The sequence below is a fragment of the Lycium ferocissimum genome, chromosome 2 (genome assembly GCF_029784015.1).
Source record: "Lycium ferocissimum isolate CSIRO_LF1 chromosome 2, AGI_CSIRO_Lferr_CH_V1, whole genome shotgun sequence".
Taxonomy (NCBI): Eukaryota; Viridiplantae; Streptophyta; class Magnoliopsida; order Solanales; family Solanaceae; genus Lycium; species Lycium ferocissimum.
Window position 1 is genome coordinate 5,205,072 of NC_081343.1, and position 20,250 is coordinate 5,225,321.

The 20,250-nt window shown below is 36.6% G+C and overlaps 2 protein-coding genes across 2 annotated transcripts; one reads left to right on the forward strand and one right to left on the reverse strand.

Moving 5' to 3' along the window:
* Positions 1-4,452: 4,452 nt before the first annotated feature.
* On the reverse strand, positions 4,453-10,206 carry LOC132033125 (uncharacterized). Its single transcript, XM_059423006.1, has 6 exons — positions 9,671-10,206; positions 8,179-8,277; positions 6,904-7,081; positions 6,141-6,238; positions 5,020-5,081; positions 4,453-4,925 (listed from the first exon to the last, which is right to left on the reverse strand). Exons 1-6 carry the CDS (start codon positions 10,091-10,093, stop codon positions 4,802-4,804), a joined length of 984 nt encoding a protein of 327 aa, XP_059278989.1. The 5' UTR covers positions 10,094-10,206; the 3' UTR covers positions 4,453-4,801.
* A 3,401-nt stretch (positions 10,207-13,607) lies between these two features.
* Positions 13,608-18,646, forward strand: LOC132033133 (pyruvate kinase, cytosolic isozyme). The gene is made up of 4 exons (XM_059423019.1): positions 13,608-13,681; positions 14,399-14,666; positions 16,855-17,316; positions 17,604-18,646. The coding sequence occupies exons 2-4, from the start codon at positions 14,409-14,411 to the stop codon at positions 18,414-18,416; spliced, it is 1,533 nt and encodes a 510-aa protein (XP_059279002.1). The 5' UTR covers positions 13,608-13,681; positions 14,399-14,408; the 3' UTR covers positions 18,417-18,646.
* The last annotated feature ends 1,604 nt before the right edge of the window (positions 18,647-20,250 follow it).

A 20,250-nucleotide genomic window follows, 5' to 3' on the forward strand; every position in this document is an offset into this window, starting at 1 on the left:
AATTGCTGTCGGACCCATTTTACGCCCTATTTTACGGCCCATAAAAGTTTTACGGACCATATATCCCACCCTAAATCAATTACAGTGATTTGGGCTTTCTGGACCAATTTTACGGCCCAAATCTACGGCCCGTATAATTTTCATGGCCGTAGATTCTACCGTAAATCGACGGTTTCTTGTTTTATTAAAATAGGCATAACTTTTTGTACGGATGTACATTTGACCTTCATAATATACCGTTGGAAAGTTATTTTAAAGATCTACAACTTTCAAGAAGGACATGCTCCCAAACTCCATACAGATTTTTCCGTATACTCATTTTAATTGAGACTTAGTGCAAACTCATTTGAAAACACGCTCCGTAGGGTAGCTTCCGACTTTCCTTTGCTCAAGGACTCTTCTCATGTCTTAATTGGGTTTCAAACTCCATTTATACACTACTCAAATTGGGTTCATTATACCCCCGTCTTATGAGTCAAATCTTAGCCCGAATGCACGAGGTGTTACAATATCTCCACATGTCATGACCCAACCGGAGGGCCGTGACGGGCACCCGGAACTAACCCACCGAGCACCGCTCATCACACTTTTACAATCATATCTAGGTGAGCCACATGACCTGATAACAATCTCTACGCATGAGTAATACCATTTCCATTGGGCTAAAGCACTTTTATATCAACATCAACACTGTGCCCATATATATATACACAAGCCGACGAGGCTAAAAAATGATATACAAAATATGAGCCGACAAGCCTAAGAGACATCTGACTATACATAACTGTCTATGAGTCTCTAAGAAGAGTATATAACATCATATAGTTAGGACAGGACCCCTCCATGCCCATATGCACAAAAGAGTAGTACCAACACTTGCAACTCCGAATCAAATGGAGCTCCTCTATGCAGTCTCTGAACAAGCAGTCTATGGATCAAGTCTATCTCCCTGTCCACCTGCGGGCATGACGCAGCATCCACGAACAATGTACTGAGTATGTAAAGCATAATCAATAGTATAATAGAAGCATGAGAAATAACATAAGATAGAAGAGTCAAGGGATGATAAAGCCATCTATACCTCTAGCGACGTTCATCATGTTCACTTACCCTTTTTCTAATGGGAACCTTCCATTACGTACACTTATATATATAGTAGTATCATACCCGACCATAGAGGTTCGGTGTCTTACATACCCGGCCATGATAAGGTTCGGTGTTATTCATATCTGGCCCTACCAAGGCTCAGTGTTATTCGTACCAATGCGGCGCGCGCGCGATAGATATCATACCCGGCCATATAAGCTCGATATTCTTAGTAGTCATACTTGATATATATATATATATATATATATACATAGGAGTACATGCGTGTCCTCAACATCATCATCATCATTTTCATTATATCCTTCCTTAGAGGATCAACTATCATAGGATGAGACCAATGGTATCGTGAGAATATCAAAATCATGAGCTTTAGTGAGTCTAGGAATGAAATCATCATGGAAGATACTATGGATTTCACATGGAGGTATACATCAATGGGATCATGCCTTAAGAAAGAAGGGTTAGCCTTATATACCTCTTTGTCTTCTTAACTACTTAACGTTCACCGCCAAAGCTTGAGAAATCTACATTTAAAAAGGATTCATACCAAGGTTAAGTCTTAAGGACACTCTCAAATTCAAACTAGAATAATTCGTGAGCTAATGAGAATTGGGCAGCATTCCCCCTATTTCCTCTAATTCTACCGAATTTCAGAACAACCCCCAACAACAATGACATTATGAACAATACTATAATCAAGAGACTTTACTCAAATTTGACATCATTCAATCCCCGAAACTCCTTTTCAAGATCACTCATAACAATAGCTACAACACAACACCATATATACTTACATACAATACCTCCTCAACATCATTAATATTATCCACAACAAGATTATACTCATAACATGCCAAGAATCACAATTTAAGTTAACCTATAGCTCACAATATCCTTAAATTCACACTTGACCCCATTTTCACCTTTTCTTCCTTCAACCAAATGGTGCAACAATAAAATAGCCTTAACCATATGTAAAAGATGTGAAAACTTACCTTAATCACACAAGAACAAGTCTTGGATCAACTTACTCCACCAAAGTGAAAAACCCTAACATCCAAGCTCTTTAGCACTTGGATCTCTTAATTCTCTTGGACTTGGCTTAGATTAGTTTATGGAGTTGAAGAGAGGGTTTTTGGAGAGCTCTTGGATCTGATTTGGAAAAATGAAATGTCTAAATGAAATGAAATGAAATATATAAAGTGTGACTTAAAAACCTGTCGGGCAATCCTACGCCCACTTTGACAAACCGTCAAAATTTCTACGGTCCGTCAAAGTGGCCAGCCCAACATGGCTCACTGTGACCGTTATACGGTGGTGCTCCACCATTTGACGGGCCGTCAAATGTTATACGGTCCGTCAAAGTGCCTTCTTCCAATAAGTTGCTCCTTTCGATTCGTTTAACTCCCAATCCTTTATGGAACCTTCTTGGCACTTGCATAACACTTCATTAACCATACAACAGGGCCCATAGCCTCTCCTCAAGACATTACTAAATAAATATTAGCTCAATTATAGCGAAAACCTTTCCAAACATGACTTACATCTCACTTCCTTCAACGAACTTAGTTCCACATATTCATATGACTTCAAAATCCTATGGTACACACTTTAAGCTGTCTAATACTTTCCTTAATCTCTTAAGGAATTCTTATTCACCTTAAGCTCGTATTAGTCTACTCACAATGCAACAATCCGAAATCTCCGAGATGTAACACCACAAGGCCGGAGAAACGACTCCATCCTGGAGGCAGTGGCAAAACTCTTATCGGCCCAACAGAACCATGTGGCGATTCAGAAAGGTTAGATGACAGCGCAGCACAATCAACTAATGGCCCAACTGCAGCAAGTGGTGACAGTCGTGTCTAGCAACGGTATTCCAGGGACAGCGGCGCCCCCCAACGAAGCAGTAGCACTAAGGAATCTTGGGAAAACCCATTCGAGCATTGGACATTAGTATCGAGCAGCACTGGGATTGGGGATCCGGGCCGATGTAGTTTAGGGAAAGGTGAATCCATATAGAGCGAAGTTTTTGAGTTTCATGAAGGAGATCCATGTCTGGATGGATCAAATCTCGGGAGCACTGCCGGTCGTTAAAGGAATGGACACCAGGAAGTACTCACAACTATTGTATAAGCCGAGTGCGGCGCCGACATCCATTTCGAAAAGGTTCAAGATGCCAGACATCCCTAAGTATGATGGAACTATGTACTCGCGGGAACAAGTCACGGCCTACACAACCGGCATCAAAGGAATGACCTGATGTCAGAGGAAATCGATTTTGTTCTCCTCAAGAAATTTGGGGAAATACTCACAAAGGGATCTCTAACTTGGTACTCTTTTTTGCCTGAACATTATATTGACTCTTTCACTATGCTTGCAGATGTGTTTGAGAAAGCTCACAACGGAGCCCGAAGGGTTAAAACCTACAAAGAAGATATTTTCAAGATAAAATAGGGCGATAGAGAGCTATCCGAAGTTTCGTGGAAAGATTCCAAAGGGAAAGAATGATGCTGCCTACAGCTACGTTCAATGATGATCTAAATCCAAACAGCTCCAACGCTTCATGGAAATTGAAGGAGAGCTTGCAGAAGTTCCTGGCATAAACCTGGAATGATGTCTACAACCGATATACCTCTAAGATGCAAATTGAGATACTTTATGATATGGAATGAAAATGTCTGCGTTTAAAGTTTCTTAAATGTTTTCAAGTCTTTAAATGCTTTATGATGTTTCTCATAAAGATAGTAACATGTCTCCCTCCTTTCCAGGTTATTTTTTAATAGAACCATAACATAGTAAAACAATATTATTTTGATGAAGCATTGAGATATCAGCGAACTTGAAAATGTTCAATTTTATGAAGGCAACAGTGTGAAAAGGGACAAAAACCCTCCATGTAAAATCATTCAACTAAGCTTTGCCATAGTAACGTACAAACTGTCTTAAAATAATTTGATGTCAAAGTCATTTTGTCTTCTTGTTTGGGGGAGGGGTCTAGGAGGGTTCGGGTCAGAGGCCTCAATATAAAGACGAGCTGAATCTCAAAAAATGCTGGTTCTGCTTTCATCTGCCTAGGAGAAATACATAGAATACTAAGTATGCGAATAAAAAAAATTCAAACTACTCCCTGTGTCAAAAAGTGCTTCTGTTGTCATTATGATAAGGACATTTAAAGAACTGTTTATTTATCATGTAACTTCTAAAATGGATCTTATATTGGATCCAACTCCAAAAAGTTAGTCAGCTTGACTCAAGCATCAATCGTAGTGTTTCCTAATCTCCAATTAAATCACCACAATTGCTGCGCCCAACGGTCGAAAAATTATAACATAGCTGACCACTTAAGCTTACAAATCATGTTTCCCAGCACTGGGGAATTTGTAATAATTTCTGTTGTTTCAAGACTTACACTATTGAAATACGTCTACCTCAAAACAACACACATGCAACAAACACAAGTATTTTGTATCAGAAGTGTTGTGGGCACAACACTGAAGCAATTCTAGACAAAATTTCACAAGCCTCATGGTGATTAGTTATAGCTGCCGCGTTTTAAGTTCTGACTTCTCTTTTTCCGCTGTCGGGGATAGTTTGTGTGGTCTGTAGGTTATATAGAGTTCTCTTGTCATATTTGGTATTACTCTCTGCAATGTCCCAACCTACAGCTGCCCTACACTGAAGTGCGCGTGAATCAAGAATCATTAGCCGATTCATCACCCGAATCTTCTGAATCTGACCCGTTCACCATCCTCTCAAGTGAATCCATGTTTCCAACGTCTGGGATAGTATGTAACCTAAGCTTTTCAGCATCCTCACTGAGGAATATTTGACAAGGAAAAGCAAAGACTATCAGCTGAATTTTACTATCTCACACAATGATTGACTAAAATCTTGGAAGAGGTCACTTACTCGGCCACTCCAAATATTTCCTTAACAGTTAAGGAGCTATCCCTTGAGCAGAATTCTGGAAGCTGTTTCACAAATGAACCACAATTGAGGTAAATTCAAAAGCACATCACTGTGAAATTCTAAAAGATCTACCATACGAGAAAGCTTTGAGTGGGTACATCTACAGTGGTATAACCAAATTTTACATCTTTAACCAAGATGGGGCACAGTAGGTATAACAATCTATCAAAACCCAGGAAAATGCAGAGCTACTACAAAAATTGGACGCGATGACTCAATATTTTAGAAGTTACCAGGAAAGTCAGTTCAGATGAATCCCTGTCTGATTTTAAAAATTCTAGTTTGACCCATGATTCATACTAGAAAATAGCTAAAAAGTGACTTATTTAGTATTTCCAGGGGAAAATGTGGGAAATACACTAATTTTTGGATTTCAGATGATACAATAGAGTAAAAGTGGTATATTGTAGAGTAGAAATGCATCTCAGGTAACTTCCGAGTTATATAGAGAACTTCTCTTTTATAAGGGAAAAAATGAGAACCATTTTGTGGCAAACCAAAAGGGAATTAGGACTCTTTATTTTGGACATAGGGAGTACTTTTATATCCAGGTCAGCGATGATCTACCTTGAATTGGACCTGACTATGATTGCTAACAAGTTTCATTTTAACTTCTTCCCAGCCCGGTTGCATTTCACACATCCTAGTTAAACATTAACATAGAAATATTGAACTTTAAATGACACAAAACTGAGCAAGAAAGTTGAGATGCAAATGCTATTGTATCCAAAGTAACTAATTTGTCTACATCTCATTAGGAAGGTAGATCATTTAGTAAAGACAAAGACAAACATTGGAACGGAACACATTTAATAACCCAACTGGGGGAGATACTTTTCATAGTCAATATGGTAAAGAAAAATATACAATGACGGATTCGAAAGGATGGTGTTTAATATGAGAGATAACAAGAAGATACTCTTCAAAGTGAATATAGTAAAGAAAAAGGAATTACTAAGCACTGTTATTCCAGGATGAAGGGATCTAGATATCACGTAATAATTCTGATGCAGAATATGTTAAAAAGTAGGATAAGGTCCTCATTTGATGGGGCCCCTTACCTCAGAGAGATAATAAATCTTCCCAAAAAGAGCTTGCACAGCAAGTTTTCTCTTCAAACCCTTCTCAGAATAGCCTGAGGTATCCATAACAACTGGACCTGAAAGTTGAGAGACTTGTTAACAGCAAATAAACTGTTGCAGAGATGCAATTTAGCAGATTATGTACACTATAAGTGCTTATATAGGAGGGAAATAATCTATGAAGAAAACAACTCTAGAACATGATACAAAGTCCTTTCGACTGAATGGTGAAATAACTAACAGCTGTCAATATTAAGTTGCTTGTTCCACGGATTTTAAACCAACCCCTAAATGAACATTCACATTGCAATGAAGATCTTTTTTGGCCTTAGCTCCTTAAAATAGTAGTTGTTGAGTGGTAAGAGCGCATCACGTGAGGTGTGGGTTAGGTGCACTTCACGGGCTAGAATCCTGTTGCAGACAAAGAAAATAATAGCTCTGACCAATTGAAAGAACAATAGATCATTGGAAATGTATGTTCTCAATCAAGAAGTCCAACCATAAGCCACAAGTAACTTCATTGGCTATATGAAAAAATGAGTTCTTCTAAGTAAATGAGGCAGAATATTTTTGCTACTTTTTCCTCTTTGGCGTGTGTGCATGTGTGTGTGTAGCCAGACCTTTTCTTTTGACAAGTCTGGATCAGACCGTATCTTCTAAACTAGAAGACCATACAAAATATAATTCAAGGGGGTAGAGAGAGAGAGAGAAGGGCTTGCAAGAAATCCAGTAAAACCAATACCTTTGTCTTGAACAATTCGACGTGAAATTTCATTCAGTATTCCAGCTACTTCAGAATCAGTCAACAAGGATGCTTTCCTCAAATGAATTAAATTTGCTATTAAATCCGGGCTAAATGGCTTCTCATTCAAGGAGTACCGAATATATTTTCGGAAAATCTCCTCCATATCAAAACCTGTCTGCAAAAGTTACATGGTCTGATTCAAGACTTTATAATGATCAATGACATCAATAACAGGCACATGACATATTTTAGACTAGATATATTAAAAGAAAAAAGAAAAGAATTGGGCATTAGAAAAGGATATGAAACAGCAGCCTATCTTCATCACCTCTAAAGGCAGATGCCTATAATTCAAATATCTAATACCCTAACCAAAGACCAAGTGCCTTGCCACCAGTAAAGACGAATCTCTAATTCAAAAATTCAATACCACAAGTAAAGACAAAGTATCTTGAGAAGATGCCAAAAGTTGTGGGCAAAAGAAGTGGCAATCACTTTAAAAGGGAAGGAATATTACTGAAGATATTGAAACAAAGTTACAGAGGCATTGCACCCAGGAAAGGGTTTGTCACAACCACTAGTGGTAGGAAAAGGAAAAGGTAAAAGGGAGTGAATCTACTATATCATCCTGCTCAATAACTTCCAGAACCATTAAGCTTCAAGTACAAGAAATTTATAACCTCATCAAATTCTGCTGATATTAACATACTGTTAATTTTTTCCCCAAAAAAAATTAAAAAAAGAGTAAAGGCTAACTAGAAACTTAAGTAATCCAAATGATTAGCTCCTAGCAGAAGATTGTCAAAACTGCAAACCAGTTGGTCAGATTCTACAAAGGCTCTCCTAAAGAAGGAGAAGGGAAAACATATAGAGGAAAATTCGCAATGCCATGATCATGCAGCGGAGAGAATTACAAGTAATAATCGGCAGACTTGCTACAAAATAAGTCTATGACCAAAAAGCACTTATTTACTTATTTATTTTGATTAGTAATTATGACCTAGAAACATCTAATCAACAATGGTACATTAGTTAAAATGTAATATTTTTATGCTTAAACCAAAATATTGTTCTAAACCAATCCAGGCAGTATCTCTATTTCACAGTAGATAAGACATAACTCTGAATCCAAAACATACAAGGAAGAAACAAGATTTTAAAAGCCTGCTGCTAACACCAAGGAAAGCTAAATGTTGCACCATGGAGAAGGAGAATTTGCTTGATGACATGTCAAATTAACCTAAATATAGCATTACGGACAAAACATCATACCTTTTGTGCCAGTTCCTTCAAAGTTGCAGGCTCAACATTGTCTTTTCCTTTCTTAAATAACTCGTCGATCGACTTGCATAGCACAGCATTTTTATTGACCTAAAATTTTGTACTCGTCAGACTGCTCATCAAGAAAAGCACAATACTTCCCCTTCTACGAAACCACCATGTTTTTCTAATAAGAGAAGTTATTCATGTTCACACATTATATACTTAAACCATGTACTCAGAATATATCCACAGCAGGTAAACTGCTAATAAGCAACTTCATATTTGCAGTACTATATTTAAGAAGTTTAATACACTTTGAGAAAATACAAAGAATAGATGTGCATCATCAAAGCTATGCACTTCATTTCTGTCATCAACACTTAAATGACTGGATGTATATTAACCTCTTCCTTTCTTTTCATGAAATGTTGTATATAAGTCTATTCCTTACAATACCTTCCGGTTTAGTCCTTTCTATTATAATCAACATTTTTCTTCCAAGGAGACTCATCAACCATAAATGTCCATTTTTTTAAATTGATAGATAAGGGTGTGAAAAATTAAAGTAAATTTTTTGGAAGAACAAAAATATCATAGATATTTAAAAGAGTTTCTAGAAAGTTATAATATAATATCTTTGATATATATTGTATTTAGGAATTGTCTAGAAATTCTAGACACTTAGATATTTATAGTTGAGGATAGAATTATCTAGAATAGTCTAGTGTAGGATCTTGGATAATTATCCTAAAGAAAAATCTAGATATTCTAGAGTAGTGGTAGGGGATAAAGATGATTAGTTTTTTCTTATGGATGTATCTAGAATAATATCTAGAAGCATCCCTAGACAAGTATAAATAGGAGTGACATTAGACATTTGTAATCAAGCCAAACCAACCCCAATTGTAAGTCATTTAAGCCAATTTAAGAAAGTCTTTCTTCCATAATCAAATTCTCCTTTTCATAGCTTCCTCTTCTTTAGTTGAATCTTCCGATCTTAGTTACGATCTTGGGCTAGCAGAAGGTTTCTCCGATTTACTTTTCTTCTGCTATATTTCTCTACAAAGGGTACAAATTTTCCAAAAACTAACCAGCTAAAACTCAGAGTATGGAGAAGACAGCGAGAGTTCAATTTAAAATGTGAAGGGCAAATACTGGAAATGCACGCCTATGTATCTTAACAAGGTATTGTCGCTTGATAGAGTGTATAAGAATAGTACTGAATAGGGTGTATTAGTAATCTTTGGGATTATTTCTTATCCACTATTTGGTTTGATGTATTAACGGCAGTTATGTCTTTAACCATGCTTATCCACGCATAGTTAACACCATAGTTTGTTATGTATAAGAATAGTACTGAATAGGATGTATAGCACTACCAAACAAGGGATTAATAACTTAAAGCTAATACATGTATTATTTTCTCTAATACATCCTAGCAAACGACATAATACACATATGCACATCCAAGTAGAATTGAACTAATGATTGTAACACTGACCAATTTTCGACGCTTCTCCCGAGGAGAATTGAACTTGCGGACGGTTTTAACAAAGGCAATGACAAAAGTGATGCCAAAGTAAGTCAAAGGCACAGCAAGAATCCATGGTAAGGAGCTACGGCCAACCCTGGGACCAGGAATTGCCTGAGTAACTGAACCTGTGAATTCAACGAGGTCCAATGCTTTCTCTTGTATCCATGGCAGCTCCTCTTCAACCGCCTCCTCTTCATCTTGTTTCTCTTCTTTCTTTTTATCAGTTGCGCCACTGTCACTACTCTTTGCTGCTCTCAATGGAGTAGTAGTGTTGGTTCTGTAACTTGTACTTCCACGGGGAAAACAACTGAAAGTTTTAATGGTGGAAGGAGATAGGGTTGGTAGACGGGGTTGAGAGAAAGTGTGAAGAGTACAACCAGATGCGGCCATGGAGCACTGATGGTTGCCGGCAGGAACCACAAAGACTAGTGTACGATTAGGCCTTTCTTGAGGCTATAGCATTTAGCACCAACAGGACATCCAATGCTCTCTGCTATCTTTTCTAGGGGCTTTTCTTTTTTGTTTTAGTTCAAATTAAGTGTCACCTTCTTAACGAAGGAATCAATTTTATTTTATTCCACATTTGTAAGGGCTAAGTTCTTTTTTATTTATTTATTTAATAAAGTCCAGCATGGTGCCTAGGGCTAATTTTATAAATTTTTCTCAAAAGCAAAACAAATCAAGGTTGTTACAAATGTAGCCAAAAAGGCTAATAAAAAAGCAAAAATTAAACTAATGACTAACTTAGGACTTATATCACATCCTGAGTTGATGCTACAACTAGCTAAATAATGAACTAATCTAGCTAGTAAACTAAAGAAAGCAACATAAGATATGTGAGAAAACAATTGTTGACCCAAAGAATTGGCCTCCAAACTGCTCCTGATAGTAGTGAATTATGCCAATAGAGAGCTGGCGATGAAGTAAGTTTCTAAGAGACTAGATCTCCTCGTGTCAAATTAATAGTAATATGCAAATTTTATTTAAGGGTAGTTTAGTCAAATCACCTATTTTTTCTAGGAGTTAGTATTTTGTTAAGGGATGTGCTAAAGGCTAAGCGAACGCTTATTTTGAATGAGAGGGAGTACTGAATAAGGCGTGTTATTATTAGTAATGCGGGAATTAGTTATGCTAAGTGTTACCCCTAAATTCATGATTCGAGAATAACAATTGAATTTGTTTAGTGGCTTAAAGACAAGCAGGTTAAGGTCGACCAAATAATAAAATAAACGATGCCAACTTACCATACGAAAGACAATATTAAATAATAAGCAAGCAATAACAAACAAAATAATTGAATAAAGCTAAGTAAGTGATGCTTATTGAAATGCCTTCGGGATTATTGACTAGCAACGCCTCCGGATTACTATAATTGAAAGAGAACTTGAGTGCTTGAGGAAAGGGTATTCTACACCTGTTCAATCTATTGCTCGGGCTAATGTTAGTGTTTCGTCTAGTAGACAGAAACAGAGACAGAGAAGCGACAATCGGAACAGGTATTCTCAGGGTGGAGATCAACAGTCGTCTAGATGGGAGGATGGCGTTTGCCATCATTATGGTATAAGGGGTCATATCAAGAAAGATTGTAGGAAGTGGCTACGTGAAATGATTAACTTTTCTAGCCAGAGGAATAATCCATCTGCAGGTAATGCTAACAACGCTCCTAATGCTCGTGATAATGGGGCTGGTAAAACGGTTTCTAACATCGCTAATTGGGGACAAGCCCACCTTTATGGTTGGCTCATAGGGAGGCGGCTGAAGCTTCACACCCTTTGGTCACAGGCATTCTAACTATTTGTTCTCTTGATGTGTGCTCGTTGATCAATCTGAGTTTGAATCCTTTTTATGTGACTCCGTACTTTACCTTTGAATTTTGGTGGGGAACCCGAACAATTGTTAGAACCTTTTTGTTATGAATACCCCTGCTAATGTCCCAATCATTGCTTCCAGAGTGTATAAAGACTGAGTAGTTGTAGTTAAGGGTCCTGAGATTACTGTTGATTTGTTTGAATTGGAAATGGTGAACTTTGATGTGATTATGAGAATACACTAGCTTTCCAAGTGTTATGAAGCTCTAGATTGTCAATCAGAAATAGTTAGGCTAAAATTTCCTGATGAACCCGTTATAGTGTGGAAGAGTGATATTGTTAAACCTCAAGACATACCTCTTTCGTATCTTAAGACTCACAAAATGAACTCGAGGAGTGTAATTATCATTTAGTTGCCGTTAACGACACTAAGGTCATAATACCCTCACTTATTTCCTATTCCAGATATGTGTTTACTAAACATTGGTCAAGGTTAAAAAGTGACAGCTTGTGAGATAAATGAAAAAAGAGAAGGGGAAGTACCCAACCTTGAAAAGTCTACACTTGTTTATTATTACTAGTGTCAACTGATTCACGCAAAGCCCGGGCCCAAACCAACATTAAAAATTCAATATGTTGATATTTTTTAAATTTTTTTACGCTCTTGGTTCTTTATTCTTGTAACATCAGTTTGACATTTTTGAAAGACTTCTAAAATATCAGAGTATAAAAACGTATGTTAAAGGAAAACGTTTTTCTTAGTTTATATATTAGACTTTTTTAGGAAAAAAAATCAATAATTGAAAGCTCTTCTAATTTAATTTTTTGAGATTAAGTTCCCGATGATCCAAATTGAGCTTTTTATATGTTAAATTAATTTCGTTTGAGTTCTTTGAATTGAACTCATATTGGCTAACTTATTTTTTACCAAAAAATATTTTGCAAAATACCGGATAATTAATATGTTATATAATTTAGGACAAAATAGTTAAGTTTAATATGAGAAAAATTATTACTCCTAAATTATATAAAATATATTATCATATTTTTAACAAAATATTTTAATAGTAAAAAAAGTAAAAAAAATATACCTTTTGCAATTGTCTAGTATTATTACTGTATCGAGATCAAATTATATTTCTTTAAATACAATGTTTTTCAAATATATATATATATATATAATATCTTATAGTTCCTCTTTTAATATAGTAATTTATTAGATAACTTTATGTTAAAAGTGCGTGCATGTAAAATTTGATTAATTAACTACCATACTTCGGAATTCATTTTTCGATTGAGACGGAAGGGCTATTATTTACATTTCTGATAAATTTTTAAAGTATTTAACAATGATATATTTTAACAAGTTTAATAATATTTTCACATCAAAAACTCAAATATGTATGAGTATGATTTGTGGGGGCCACTACAACATTTTCCACGGCATCATCTTTTTTAGTGGCATAAAAAAAGCCTTAAAAGTTCTTAAAATTTACCCAAATGTGTGACAATTTATAAAGTCATAAACATTTTAAGTAGGGGTAAAAATGGATAAAAAATTCATGTGAGGACTACAAAAATGGGGATTCTCCCTTATATATAGTAATTATTTTTTTAATCTTTACTCTTTATTTTCATTCATTTTACTTTTACATTTGACCTAAAATCTATGAGTCTTTAGGGTCATTTTCCTAGTTGTAAAATACTTCTTCTGTCTCAAAATAGTTGTCACTTTTTGTTTTTCAAGAGTTAATCTGATAATCTTCAGAATTAAAGTGGATTAGATTAATTTAATATTCAAAATCTATGCGAAAAGTACTATAAATTGTAAATTCTTCTCATATTAATATGGTGAAAAAATATACCTCAAAATTTTAAAGTTGCCAAAACTGATAAGTATTTTGGAACGGATGGAGTAATAGTTAACATTTATTAGGTCTAAATAAAGATTAAATTTACACATTTCATTTAATGAAAAGTTAAATATAGTTATAACTAAATAATATAGGGGCTAAAATGATAATATAGCAATAACTGAGGGAGCGAAAAGAAGAGGAGGTGTCCCTACTTTATCGTTTGGTTTCCTTTCCTGTACAGATAAGATTAAAGTAGAAAAAAGCAGAGGAACAGTAGTATTGTAGAGAAAGGGTGAAGTTGAACTTTATCTTCGGTGAGTCCACTTCTCTTCTATTCTAGTTATTGCTCGTTTGGGTCTTTGATTTGCTCTTCTGAACTTCTAATGTTTTTGTTTGTTTGCTTTTGTGTTACTGTCTTCCACATGTTTTGTCGGTTGACATGTTGCGAGATGTTCAGTATGTACCATTTGAGAAGGACTTGTTATCTAGTTACATCTTTCTTTTTACTCAAAACAATCCTATATCTTTGAAGATTCTCGTTGATGATGTTCAGTATGTACCAACTGTAACTCACCCTTGTCTTTTTGTTTTGATCCAACTAAAAGATTATGTTACATGCTCTTATCAGCAAAAATGACACGAAGTATATAGCAACTGTGACATAATTCTAACTGAATCCAATATGATGGTGAAAAATGAATAGTTTATTTTCATTTTGGTTTGTTATTTCTTGATCCTTGTATATATGGTCTCAAACATTCCCCATGCTATATCAACTAAATGCCTTATGAAAAGGGAAGTTTCAGTCCGTCCATCTGTGAAAAAGTATGCACTAAAATTGAGGAAATTAAAGTAGAAAAGATGGCTATTAGCGGAATTTGATGCCCATACAAATGCTTTTACAAAGGCAAGAAGAATCGTGAGGAATAATCGTTGATGATTAGGACAAGAGAGTGACTTTTCATTCGTGGAGGTAATTAGCTACTTGTATTTGCTCCTGAAAAGAGAGTGGCTTTTCATTTTTTCAACAGACAGAAGAAAATGTCCAACATTGATATTGACGGAATTTTGAAGGAGCTCCCACATGATGGCCGTATCCCTAAGACAAAGATTGTATGCACTTTAGGGCCTGCATCTCGGTCAGTGCCAATGCTAGAGAAGCTTCTTCGTGCCGGAATGAATGTTGCCAGGTTTAACTTTTCCCATGGGACACACGAGTACCATCAGGAGACCTTGAACAATCTGAAAATTGCTATGCATAATACTCAGATCCTGTGTGCTCTCATGCTTGATACAAAGGTTTGAATGTGAAGCATATATTTTCGTTCTTTTGCAATTTCTCATGTTCTTATTTGTGCTTCTATCAGTATCTTCACAAATGGGTACTAGATACAAGTGAAACTGGTCACTGGCTAATTGCCCTAGAAGAGAAGTTCTTCAATCTTGCAGTTGTCCTTGTTCCTCTTGATAGCGTTGTTCAGTAAGGGCTTCCAGGAGATCTAGTTTATGGATAAGCAATGTTAACCTTATTGGAATCCTTGTGAATATTCTAGAATATATGTAAATATAGTACGTGTCTTAGTTTACTCCTATTGTAATTAGGTAGTGATTTACTTCCTTTTTAGAACATATAAACATAGTTATTTAAGTGATCTTTCCTCTAAGCATAAAAGAAATACTTAAACACCAAGCAATATATTTCAAAAGATAAGCAACATCACTTTACAGATAAATATGTAAATTGAAATCTTCTGGATACGGTGTTACTAAATGGTGATAGATGTAATTCTCATTGTGTGAGAAGTTCATTAACGAACTAGTTACCAGGTAAAATAGAGTCAATGTGATGTTATTTCACTTCTGTATAGTGGTCTGGACTGTTTGTTCATTTTTGTATTTCTCATCGTTGTTAAGTTCAGTAAAGAAGTAGTTAAGTAACATAAAGATTCAATTTTCTGTTACTTCACTTCTGTACAATTGTCATTCGGACGTGTTTACTGCATGCATTCTGTGATCGATTCCCAGCAACAGAAAGTGACGGCCACTCAATTTAATATATTTGTCTATATCACTTTGTCAGAGATAGCAATAATAAAAAACAAATATGGACATTGGTCTTTGCTTAGTTGACCAACTTCAGATCACTAATTTGTTAATAAAAATATTGCAGATTCCTGTGATCATAGCATTTTAATAGCAGGACTTTGCATAATGATATAATATTCTCATAAGAAGTAATTACTAATTAACTAATAATAGAACAAATGAGATGACACTAAATTACATCCAACAGAACAGCGACAACATTTAGAGATGGTATTAAAATAGCAAAGATGGTGTTGCTTCGGAAACAAGAAAAACAAAAAGAACTTTGAGCCAAAAGAAAAAAAGAAAAAAAAAACAGGTAGACGCAAGTCTACTTCATAAAAGGTGGAGTTACCTGGAAGTCATTGCCGAATGCAACTTGATCTTCTAGATAGTAGATAGTTGCCTGTCCAACTTTGCCGCTTGTGCCATATTTTGTAAGTAAGTTCCTCTGTTTTTTTTTTTTTTTTGCCTCTTTAAATAAGGAAAGAATTTTGGAGTAGCTGGGAGATACACTGTGGGTATGTGTTTTATTCCTTTTTTTTTTTTTTTTTTTTTTGGGGCATTTTGTGGTAAATCATGTATTTAAATAAGGAAAGGAATTGCATCGATGTGCTTGCTCGTCTCTTTGCATGATTTGCGCTTTTTCATTTTGGGTGACCGCTCAGTAAAGTCGAACTGCTTCATGAGGAGGAGGAGTTACCTGGAAGTGATTGCAGAATGCAACTTGATCTTCTAGAGTAGCTGCGAATCCAACTCTGCACTTCGTTCCATGTTTTGTAAATTTTCCCCCTTTTTTCTCCCTTTAAATAGGGGTTGAATTTGCAGTAGCTTGGAAAGAAATTGTCCAGATGCATGTGTTGTATGTTATTTCTTCTTTCATCCTTTTTGGTTAGTTATGCCTTTAAATAAGGAAATAAATTGCACCGACGCGCTCGCCTGTTGCTTTCCATGATTTGCGCTTTTTCGTTTTGAGTGATCACTTCAGTAATAAGCGACCGGGTACACCTTGCTCTCGCTTTTGATATAAATGGTTGATTCCAACTTCTGTTTGAGATTGAGCATAGTAGCAGTTGTCGTCATGGTCGCGTGCATCCTTTGCTCTTGCTTTTGTCCAGGGAGGATACATCTTATCTTAAATGAATATTTGAAATGAGAAGTTCACCTAGAAATATTCTATTCGTGGGATTATGTAATTTTTATCTTCACCTTTGTCATATCAGTTCCCATTTATTATAAGGTATGGACAGCTACTTGTTTCTGGTTGTTAATAGTCATTGTACTGGGTTAGAAGTAATGATATATAAACATATCTGAGTTGAAACTTTCACTTCTTTCTCCATGTACTGTGCTATATCACGTACTTGTTGCTTAAACAGTGAACTGTGTACATACTTTGCAGGGACCAGAAATTCGTACTGGTTTCTTGAAGGATGGAAAAGCTATTCTGCTAAAGGAAGGGCAAGAGATCACTGTAACCACTGACTATACCATAAAAGGAGATGAAAAATTGATTGCGATGAGCTACCAGAAGTTGGCAGTAGACTTGAAGGCTGGCAACACCATCTTGTGTGCAGATGGTACCATAACCCTTACTGTTTTGTCGTGTGATCCAGCTGCTGGAACAGTGAGATGCCGCTGCGAGAATACTGCCACTTTAGGTGAGAGAAAGAATGTAAACCTTCCAGGTGTAGTTGTAGATCTCCCAACTCTTACGGAGAAGGACAAGGAAGATATCCTGGATTGGGGTGTTCCCAACAATATTGACATGATTGCTCTTTCATTTGTGCGCAAGGGCTCTGACCTTGTCAATGTTCGCAAGGTTCTTGGCCCACATGCCAAGCGCATACAATTAATGTCAAAGGTACATAAGCTTCTTTCTGCAGTTTGGTTGATATGTCTAATAGTATTTTATAATCATCTCCCTTGAAGATGATCTTTACATTAGACTATTCTCCTTGTAATTTTTTTGGCTTGAAAGTCTGTTTTATTTTGATTTCTTTTGTGTGCGCGCACACACATGTGCTTGCTTGCTGGGAATGGGTGTGGAATGTTTTGGTTTGCTGGTTTTGTTCAACAAGGGTAGGCAAATGCTCGTCGAATGTATATCACATAGTGATTTTTTTTTTTTTTTTTGGGTTTGGGTTGAAGGTTGAGAATCAAGAGGGAGTTGTCAACTTTGATGAAATCCTTCGTGAGACAGATTCTTTTATGGTTGCTCGAGGTGATCTTGGAATGGAAATCCCAGTGGAGAAGATCTTCTTGGCCCAGAAAATGATGATATACAAATGTAATCTTGTTGGCAAGCCTGTGGTGACTGCGACTCAGATGCTTGAGTCAATGATCAAGTCTCCACGGCCTACTCGTGCCGAGGCGACTGATGTGGCTAATGCCGTCCTGGATGGTACTGATTGTGTTATGCTCAGTGGGGAGAGTGCAGCTGGGGCTTATCCAGAGCTGGCAGTAAAAATCATGGCACGAATTTGTATTGAGGCAGAGTCTTCGCTTGACTATGGGGCTATCTTCAAGGAGATGATAAGGTCTGCCCCACTACCCATGAGCCCACTTGAGAGTCTTGCATCTTCAGCTGTCCGTGCTGCTAACAAGGCTCAAGCAAAACTCATTGCTGTCTTGACACGTGGTGGGACCACTGCCAAGCTGGTTGCCAAATATAGGCCCGCTGTTCCAATTCTGTCCGTCGTTGTGCCTGTTTTAACAACTGATTCTTTTGATTGGTCCATCAGTGATGAGACTCCAGCTAGGCATAGCTTGATATATAGGGGTTTGATTCCACTTCTCGCCGAAGGCTCTGCAAAGGCCACTGATGCTGAATCAACTGAGGTGATCTTGGAAGCTTCCTTGAAATCGGCCACAGAGAAAGGGCTATGCAAGCTTGGTGATTCTGTTGTGGTTCTTCATCGGATTGGTGCTGCATCAGTTATCAAGATTTGCATAGTGAAGTAGTTGTGTTGTGTAAAGTTTCTATTTTGAGGCAGTCTGGCCACCGTGGATTTCCGTTCTTTCTGGTGGTCATTATGCTTAATTCTAGCGGTTATGTTATAATGTCTCTAGTATTTCTATTATCAATTAGCCACAACTTGGTAAATCCCAAGGACCAGTGTATTTCATGTATGCTTATGTTCTTAGAGACACTTCAGATATTTGCATTTAATAAGAGTCAACTATTTGGCCTATCAATGCATTTAAGCTGTACTCGGGAAAACAGAGGTGAAAAGGACAGAATTCATGTGGCACTGGATAGAAGTCTGTTGGTACTGATTGCCATGCTAAAATGTTTCGTCGTCTACTTGTCTTAGGCTGTTAGGCATGCAGAACTGCTACTCTCAGGCGATTTGCACAAAAAAGATACTTGTGTTGCTATTTAAATATTATATTATCTCTCAGTATCTGTGCGAAAATATTCTTTTAAAGTCTAATGAAAAAAAAATATTATTCATAATGAACATGAAGAGTGGAAAAGATAAGAGTTGGTACCTTGCCTAGCTTGGCAATACCAGTCGGAAGGTCTTTCCTGTTAGCCAACCAACGGTTGCAGCCATGGCAGTATTAACTCTGCTTCTTCTCTGTAATCTCTCTTAGAAGCACAGATGGCAATAAGATGAAGTTTTGTGCTGGGAAGTAGATACTACACTTGATCTTAATTAGAAGTATTCTATTGAATCCAAATTGTGAGGCAACATCGAGCTGGATTCTATCAAAGTCCTACTTCTTAGGACAATATCGCTTTGCCTTCTGGATTGAACAATACAATGCATTTCCTAGTGAAGCTCAAAGAATAATGGATAAGGTGAGTTTAACTGAGGATGGTTGCCCCTATTGTAAGCTAATGATTGTAGTTGTCTAAAAGTCAAGAGGCTTTTGTTTCTGGGTTTGCATCAAATCTTTTTACTTGAGTTTTGCAGCGTTGATTATCTGGTTTTCTTTTATTTTGAGTGCTTTGTTACAGATTGGAGGGGGGTTATGGTGTTTCCGATGTCCCAGGATCTTCTTTGGGCAGAGCCAAATTCACCTTGTTCAGTGTTTCTTTTTGTGTTTCTAATCCATTTTCATTTGGTAATTTCTATCCCAGATAAAGCACTAGTTTCTTGGAGCCATGGCATGGCTAGACTTTCTCTGCAATACAGATCTGAGCCTCAACTGTCCCTTATGTGTTTGATATGGAGGAAACTGTTTTAGTGACTAGATGAGGCAGAAGATGAAATGAAATAGCAAAAATCTCATTAGTTTAAATTTGAGGCTTCTAATTCAGACAGTCGGGGGAGTTGTTGGCCCCATTAGAATTTGCTGATTCATCAATTACATCCCGCTATGCCTCTCAATGCAGACAAATGAGGAATACGGTCCCTAATACAAAGTGAAAACCTAAATAACCTCCTGGTTACAAGGACTCTCATTTACCTAGATGTACTTGTTAGAAATTATATGTGCTTGTATCAGATATTTATTTACCTACACCTCGAGTTTATTGTAACTAACAACAACAAGAAGCTGCCTAGAAAACAATAGTTGCGCAAAAAATAGCTCCAATGGAACCTAAAACTGATCCAGAAGCTCATGATTTCTAAATAGGTGTTGATACCTTCCAATATTGAGAAGAAAACAACAGTTTAGCCTATACAGAGATATGAATCACTTTTGACTATGCCAATTTAATGGTGAACATGGAGAATTATTTATTATATCAGCTCTGAGTTCATATTGTTCTGAAAGAAAACAAACTTGCAGCAAGATACATCTGCGCTGCAGCAAATTCCAAGTTGACATTCTACCAGAAAGC